General features: G+C 47.3%; 1 protein-coding gene across 3 annotated transcripts in view; it reads right to left on the reverse strand.

Moving 5' to 3' along the window:
• The window catches only part of ARFGAP3 (ADP ribosylation factor GTPase activating protein 3), a 62,906-nt gene that overhangs the window by 10,467 nt on the left and 43,608 nt on the right, over window positions 1-8,831 (reverse strand). For all 3 annotated transcript variants that reach the window (XM_021715217.1, XM_008063447.1, XM_021715218.1), the window contains one exon: window positions 568-699. In XM_021715217.1, the coding sequence (XP_021570892.1) occupies window positions 568-699 (132 nt within the window). The remainder of the gene's footprint in view (window positions 1-567; window positions 700-8,831) is intronic.

Consider the following 8,831-nt stretch of genomic DNA (forward strand, 5'->3'; position numbering starts at 1 on the left):
GCCTGTAATTCCGGCTACTTGGAAGGCTGAGGCGGAAGGCTCGCCGGAGCCCAGCAGGTCGAGGCTGCAGTGGCCAGTCTGGGAGACAGAGTGAGACTCCAACTCAAAAAAAATAAAAAATAAAAAATAAATAAAATAAAATCAAAAGAATATTCCTGAAATAGTAGAACAAAATCATTTACTAGTCTTACAAAAGGTTTTCTTTTTTGAGTCTCACTCTGTTGCCAAGGCTGGAAAGACACCCGGCTATCCCAGCATCGACCTGATGGGCTCAAGTGATCCTTTTGTCTCAGCCTTCCAAGTAGCTGGAACTACAGGCACGTACTACCACACCCGGCTAATTTTTTGATTTATTGTAGAGATGAGGTCTTGTTAAGTTGCCTGGGCTGGCCTCGAACCTGTGGGCTCAGGCAATCCTCTCACCTTGGCTTCCCAAAGTGCTGGGATTACAGGCATGAGTCATGGCGCCTGGCCTGCACAAAAGATTTTCATGTCATCATGTTGTCAGCAAGTTTTCCTAGAGGTGCATGGATTCCCTATTACAACTCCACAGTTTTGTGTTCTTACCTATCTGAATAGCCTGTAGTTTTCAGAATTGTTTCAGTATCTTTGCAGGTCTCTTTTTTCCAATAGGAATCAGAACTGTCATCCCAGCTAGAGAAAGAACTGCTCCTTAATTCCATTGGCTCATCAAAGTACCTGTATGAACAAGAGTACAACAGTGACTTCAGAGTATCCTTCCTGGTGCTCACTCACATCAGGTTCTCATCTGGGGATGTGGGGATGCCTCCTGAAGTTAGGGTCTGTCATGTGAATAGGTCCACCAGTGAGACAGAAGCAGACATGGGGGTATTATTTCCATGGCCTTTCTTCCTTTCTTTCTTTTTTTTGAGTTGGAGCCTCACTCCGTTGCCCAGTATCGATCTGCTGGGCTCCAGCAATCCTTCTGCCTCAGCCTTCCAAGTAGCCGGAACTACAGGTGTGTGCTACCATACCCGGCTAATTTTTTATTTTTTGTAGAGATGAGGTCTCACCAAGTTGCCTGGGCTGGTCTTGAACTCGCAGGCTCCGGCAATCCACTTGCCTTGGCCTCCCAAAGTGCTGGGATTACAGGCTGAGCCACCAAGCCCAGCTTCCATAGCCTTTCTTTTTTTTTTATTTTTATTTTTTATTTGAGTTGGAGTCTCACTCTGTCGCCCAGACTGGAGTGCAGTGGCCACTCCCAGCCACCGCAGCCTCAACCTGCTGGGCTCCGTTGATCCTTCCGCCTCAGCCTTCCAAGTAGCTGGAACTACAGTTGCGCGCTACCACGCCTGGCTAATTTTTTGATTTATTGTAGATATGAGGTCTCGCCTGCCCAGGTGGGTCTCAAACCTGCAGACTCAGGCAATCCACTCACCTCAGCCTCCCAAAGGCGCGGGATTACAGGCTGAGCCACCGAGCCCGGCTCCTCCACAGCCTTTCAAGTCCTCTTTTCCCTGGCTACATGAAAGAAGTTGCATCTTCTAGGTGCTATAGTCATAGGTTTGTGGCACCTCTATCAGTCTAGACAATCGAGGTTCCACATGGAAGATAGATACTCTGGACAATCATCTCCACCACCAGATGATCTTACATGAACAAGAATAAACTGCCGTTATGTTAAGCCCTTGAGATTTGGCGAGATGTTTATTATCCCAGTATAACCTAGCATATCCAGATAAACCATGGTATCTTCAAATGTTATCCACTATGGGTTATATATTTCATTTTCTTCAGGTCTAGTTCTACCTGGTTAGGATGTCATAAACAATACTGCTGGGACTGGAGGAAAACTGGCCCATCCAAGGAGCTTCTTGCTGACAATCTCTTCCATGCTAAGCATGCTGAATGAAAATGATGTAAATGATGGTAATTAACCTCCTCCTGGAGTTGGATACAAAGCTATGGATCACTGATCACTGGACCATTCTGCAGATGCTCTTTTAGTCTGGAGCTTGTAGTAAACTTAATCTGATTTGTAAGCATCTCAGGAGAGGCTGACCGAGTCAGTTTACACCATCATTAGCCAAGCATCATTGAGCAGAGTATTGCTCAGAGTAGCACGCAATGGCAACTTTCAGTCCTGTGTGGTTAAGGAAAGATATTTGACTAAGAACAGCAAGGTCTGCCTGAACAGGACAGAGATTGATAGGTGAGATGGATGTGCCAGAACCCTGACAAAAAGTAACCGTGTGAGCCGGGCTCGGTGGCACAGCCCTGTAATCCCACACCTTGGGAGGCTGAGGTGAGTGCATTGCCTGAGCCCACGGGTTCGAGACCCACCTGGGCAACTTGGCGAGACCTCATCTCTACAATAAATCAAAAAAATAGCCAGGCGCGGTAGTGTGCGCCTGTAGTTCCAGCTACTTGGAAGGCTGAAGCGGAAGGATTGCTGGATCCCAGCAGGTCGAGGTTGCGGTGGCCGGGAGCGTGCCACTGCACTCCAGTCTGGGTGGTGGAGTGAGACTCCAACTTAAAAAAAAAAAAGTAACCATGTGGCCGGGTTTGGTGGCTCAGCCTGTAATCCCCCACTTTGGGAGGCTGAGGTGAGTGAACGGCCTGAGCCTGCGGGTTTGAGACCTGTCTGGGCAACTTGGCGAGACCTCATCTCAACAATAAATAAAAAAATTAGCCGGGCATGGTTGCGTGTGCCTGTAGTTCCAGGTAGTTGGAAGGCTGAGGTGGAAGGATCGCCGGAGCCCAGCAGGTCAAGGCTGCGGTGGCCGGGAGCGACCACTGCACTCCAGTCTGGGTGACAGAGTGAGACTCCAACTCAAAAAAAATTAGCCGGGTGTGGTAGTGCGTACTTGTAGTTCCAGCTGCTTGGAAGGCTGAGGCGGAAGGATCGCTGGAGCCCAGCAGGTCGAGGCTGCAGTGGCCGGGAGTGGCCACTGCACTCTTAGTCTGAGTGACAGAGTGAGACTCCAACTCAAAAAAAACAACAACAAAAGTAACCATGCCATGTCATTCATAACAACTCAGTATAGAAAAGCCATCCAGCCAGGTATATATACCTCGTGAAGGCAGATACCAAGAAATTTATCTATCAATCTATATATTTACTTTTGAGTTGGAGTCTCATGAAGGCAGATACTAAGACTTTATTTATTTAAGTCAGGGTCTCACTCTGTCGCCCAGGCTGGAGTGCAGTGGCACACTCACGGCCACCGCAGCCTCGACGTGGACTCAGGTGATCCTTCGGCCTCAGCCTTCCAGGTTGCTGGACCTACAGGCACGCACTACCATTCCCAGCTAATTTTTTGATTTATTGTAGAGACAAGATCTCACCAAGTTGCCCAGGCTGATCTCGAACACATAAGCTCATGCAATCCTTTTGCCTCCTCCACTCAAAGTGTTGGGATTACAGGGTTAGCCACTGCACCCAGCAGATATCAAGAAATTTAGAGGCTGGGCTCGGTGGCTCAGCCTGTAATCCCGTGCTTTGGGAGGCCAAGGTGAGTGGATTGCCTGAGCCCGCGGGTTTGAGACCTGCCTGGGCAACTTGGCAAGACCTCATCTCTACAATAAAAATTAAAAAATCAGCTGGGCGTGGAAGCGCATGCCTGTAATTCCAGCTACTTGGAAGGCTGAGGCAGAAGGATCGCTGGAGCCCAGCAGGTCGAGGCTGTGGTGGCCGGAAGCGGCCATTGCACTCCAGTCTGGGTGACAGAGTGAGACTCCAACTCAAAAAAAAAAAAGAAATTTAGAGAGAGGCAGATCCCAGGGAAATCTTAGGGAAGGGTGACAGAAGAGAATAGAGGCCTTAAAAAACATCACCCAAGCTTTCCCCAGGGGGTAAAGACAAGAAGCACACGGGAAACAAGGTGAGCTCCAAGCTCTCATGCTATATGGAGTCACACAGAGAGGGTGCTTATAGGTGGCAAGAAGGACTAGGAATGAAAGACAAACATAAAAGGGTGGCAAAAATATGTGAGAACATTTGGGAGGCTGAGGTGAGTGGATTGCCTGAGCCCGCGGGTTCGAGAAACGCCTGGGCAACTTGGCGAGACCTCATCTCTACAATAAATCAAAAAATGAGCCAGGCATGGCAGCGCGTGCCTGTAGTCCCCAGCTACTTGGAAGGCTGAGGCGGAAGGATCGCCGGAGCCCAGCAGGTTGAGGCTGCGGTGGCCTGGAGCGGCCACTGCACTCCAGTCTGGGCGACAGAGTGAGACTCCAACTCAAAAAAAAAAAAAAAAAAAGTGAGAACAAATAGGCTAGGGACCTAGGTCCCTATGCTAAGAAGAAATATTAAATGCTAAGAAGAAATATTCTCTTTTTCGTGACAGAAAAAAGCAAAAAGGAAATGGAAATAAACCTGCTGTTTGGAGCAGATGGAGTAATTTTATAGCCATAATAGAGAGAAAGCAGAATTTCTAAATGTGGCTTCTGTCTTCTCTGGCAAAAAGGTCATTAAGAACAAATCTCATTACAATAGCCTCTTCTTCTCAGGAAGCAAAGTGCACAGGAAGCAGCACAGGAAGCAAAATGCAATGTTCAAAGTATATCTAGATTTCAGCTAGAAACTGGCTAGGCTCTCCCTGTGACTGGTGAGTGGATCCACGGTGCACCCCAGGCTCTGCTTGGAGGAACAGAGATAACCAGTCCTCAGTCCTCACTCAGAGAAGAGAGACCAGGACATCAAAGGTACTGGAAGTCACATCAGAGAAGATTGAAAAGATGAGGGATGCATGCTGGCTGGCAAGGTGATCCTAACATGTTTAAGGGACCTGTTTGTAAGGGTCCAGGGAAAGGACTAAGACCAATTAAGTGAATAATTTAAAAACTTCTTTTTTTTTTTTTTTGGAGTTGGAGTCTCACTCTGTTTCCCAAACTGGAGTGCAGTGACACGCTCCCGGCCACTGCAGCCTCGACCTGCTGGGCTCCAGCGATCCTCCCGCCTCAGCCTTCCGAGTAGCCGGAATTACAGGCATGTGCTACCACGCCCGGTTGATTTTTTGATTTATTGTAGAGATGAGGTCTCACTGCCCAGGCGGGTCTCGAACCTATGGGCTCAGGCAATCCACTCACCTCAGCCTCCCAAAGCACGGGATTACAGGCTGAGCCACCGAGCCCAGTTTAAAAACTTCTTAATAAGCACCCACGAGGGGTCACGTACTCTGCTAGGAAGACACAGGGCAAGGAGATACTTTCGGTCCCTGCCTTCATGGGGCTTGTGAACTGATTTATGGAAGGGAGGCTGCTTTGAGTGTAAAAGCCCAGGAGCTGTGTCAGTGCAAGGCAGCATCTCTCCTAGAGATGCTCAGGGACTGAATGGCTTCCTTGAGAAGGAAGGGTTCAACAAGCCTGGACAACCCTGGAGGGTGCAGAGTGGGGCAAGCACCAGACTGGTGCAGGGTTAGTGGGTTGGAACTTCCAGGTCTTCTCAATTCTGAGATTCTGGCACTTAGAATTTTGCAGATTTAGTATCACTCTAAGAAAATAACATTATTCATTCATGTAAGCCAATGTGTTTATCCTGGAATGGTGGGGCTTCAGATTATTATTATTATTATTTTTTTGAGTCAGAGTTTCACTCTGTCACCCAGACTGAAGTGCAGTGGCCGCTCCCGGCCACCATAGCCTCGACCTGCTGGGCTCTGGCAATCCTTCCACCTCAGCCTTCCAAGTAGCCGGAATTACAGGCATGTGCTACCACGCCCGGCTGATTTTTTGATTTATTGTAGAGATGAGGTCTCACTGCCCAGGCAGGTCTCGAACCCGCGGGCTCAGGCAATCCACTCACCTCAGCTTCCCAAAGGTGCAGGATTACAGGCTGAGCCACCGAACCTGGCTATCAGATTATTTTTAAATGGTTGGACTCTCAGAAGTAGGAGAGACAGCCATCTGCTTAGAGCCCCTGACTGACAGGAACCCTTGAGGCAGCAGTCCATGCAAGGGCTGGGTGGAGTCCTCTCTTCCATTCACCCAGGAGAGGCTCTCCATGCTCTTGCACGACGCAGGAGGCACCGAGCAACTCACTGGGGGGACAGACAGACTTCTCAACTGCTCCTTGGAAGGACAGGATGAACGGAATGACTAATGGCTTTTAATCCCTCTTCAGAAACGCACCAGTCTTTCCTCATGTCCAGCCTTTACTGACTTTCTAATATTTTGATTTCTAGATTCTACTTCCAACACTTTTTTACTTTTACTTTTGCTCTCCCACTGTCTTCATTCAACCCTGACACTGTTCCTTAAACTCCCTCGATGAGAGCACCCTAATATTACATTTAATTTGACTTGGAGCTATAGACTAGTTGTCTAGTTTAATGAAGGCTACCCTGATTTTATAAGGCTTAGCAAATTGTTCTAGTTTCATTATCTGTATTCACTATATAATTACACTGTTTATATCCTGGAAATAATGGTACTCAATAAAAAACAAAAACCAAGGATATGTTTGATCTTATTTTTAATAGAAACAGAACTCTTTCATAATTCATAATATTCAAGTTCTAATGGGCTAATGAATAATTTGGAAGCAATAAGAGCTCTTCATGGAACTAATATGCTTGCTTTCAGAGAGTCCATGTTCATCTTACTTCAGTTCCCAAAGCACAATAGTATTCTTGTTCTACTAATGGAGGTCATCCTACCAGGGAGGACTAGAGAAGTCATTTATGTTCCTATTAGATAATTTGTGGTCATGATAAACAATCCCACATCAAGGTTTCCCTGGCAAGAGTCCTGGGAGTGTGGTCTATATAAAAACATCATTTGCTCCCAGGTTTCAAATTGTAAATAATAGTTTCATAGCAATAAAAGCCTTTAGGCCTCTTTTGACTAAGCCTTTAAAGAAGTCTAAAATACACCTGAAGTACTTACAAGGCAGATAACACCTTACAGGAGCCTGTCAGTGCCCTGGAGCTGTAGAGGATCTGGAAGTTCCCATTTAGCCAGTGACTTCACCTGGAGTCATTTCTCCTACCAACCCTGCTACCAAGCAACAGTACTGAATTAAATGGAATTTCTTTTTTTTTGTTTTGTTTTTTGGGGTGTTTTTTTTGAGGCAGGGTCTCACTCTGTCACCCAGGCTGGAGTGCAGTGGCATGCTCATGGCCACCACAGCCTCAACCTGCTGGGTTCAGGTGATACTTCTGCCTTAGCCTTTCAAGTAGCTACAACTACAGGCATGCGCCACCACATCCAGCTAATTTTTTTCTTTATTGTAGAGATGAGGTCTCTCCAAGTTGCCCAGGCTGGTATCAAACCTGTGGACTCAGGCAATCCTCTCACCTCAGCCTCCCAAAATGCTGGAATTATAGGTATGAGTCACCAGGCCCAGTCTATTTTCTTTCTTTTTGAGTTGAAGTCTCACTCTGTCCCCCAGGCTGGAGGGCAGTGGTCCGTTCATGGCCACCACAGCCTCCACCTGCCAGGCTCAGGTGATCCTTCCATCCCAGCCTTCCAAGTAGCTGGAACTCCAGGCATGTGTCACCACGCCCGACTTATTTTTTGATTTATTGTAGAGATGAGTGAAAGTGTTTAGTCTTTTGCCTCAGCACAACCAGTAGAAAGCATTCAGACGTTCTACTGCAAAACAAGCAACAGCCTATCCCGTGCCCCCTCCATCACATGCAAGACCAGGACAGCCCAACCACTCATGGTTTAGCATAATAATCTCTAGTAAACTTTCAGGTTCCTTGTTGAGGTTGAAGATCAAAGATCTTCAAATTCTTTGGCTGCTCAAAGTCATGAGAATTTGTGAGTTGCAAATGTCTGAGTTTGTGAATTGCAAATATCTAACAAGTTTCTCGCAGGACTCCTCCCCCTCCCAGGGTTAACCTAATCAGCCCTTTGTGACCTACATGACAACATAGATAAGCCCCACCATGGCAGCAATCAAGTGACTAACCCACCCATCTGCCTGCTGTCCATCACCTGACATTAGTACCTGCGCTTGCCTGCCCCTCCGTGATGACATGGAGGCAGACCACCACCCAATCACCTTAATGATCTTCCCCCATCTAGGGGGATGGTTAAAAGGACTCAAATCAACCACAAGCAATCAGTGGCCATTGCCTTGCCACTCTGGTGTGGCCGTGTGCTCTTTGAGCTATGGCTGTCACCACGCTTCCTGGCTTTGGCCCCTTCTATCACCTTGGGGAGGTGAATCTTCTTTCTCCCTTCTCTCTAATTTACTTTTAAATAAACTTTTCTTTCTTAACCTCTTTGTGTGTTGCAATTCTTTGCATTTACTTGAATCTCTGGGTTACCGGTGTTGCGCTTTCCTACCCCTCTCCTCTCTCTCTCTCCATCCATCCACCCTCACCCTGTCATACCCTAACAATGAGGCCTTGCCAAGTTGCCCAGGCTGGAACCCGTGGGCTAAGGCAATCCTCTCACCTCAGCCTCCCAAAGTGCTGGGATTACAGGTGTGAACAGATGTTTCCAATTTTACATTTTAAGTAAACACATTTCTCCTACCTCACATTTTAACTCTTATTGTTGATTTTATTATCATATATTTTAATACAATATTAACAAAGGTCCTTTTACAAATGTTTCTCCAATTTTTATTCCAAAGGATAGCCTTGGCTCTTAGCCAGAGCTTTTATTTATTTATTTTTTTTGAGTTGGAGTCTCACTCTGTTGCCCAGACTGGAGTGCAGTGGCCGCTCCCGGCCACCGCAGCCTCGACCTGCTGGGCTCCGGCGGTCCTTCCGCCTCAGCCTTCCAAGTAGCTGGAACTACTGGTGCGTGCTACCACACCCGGCTAATTTTTTGATTTATTGTAGAGATGAGGTCTCGCCAAGTTGCCCAGGTGGGTCTTGAACCTGCGGGCTCAGGCATTCCACTCACCTCCG

Source organism: Carlito syrichta, unplaced genomic scaffold (assembly GCF_000164805.1).
Source record: "Carlito syrichta isolate Samal-C Ts95f unplaced genomic scaffold, Tarsius_syrichta-2.0.1 Scaffold306853, whole genome shotgun sequence".
NCBI classification, from domain to species: Eukaryota; Metazoa; Chordata; class Mammalia; order Primates; family Tarsiidae; genus Carlito; species Carlito syrichta.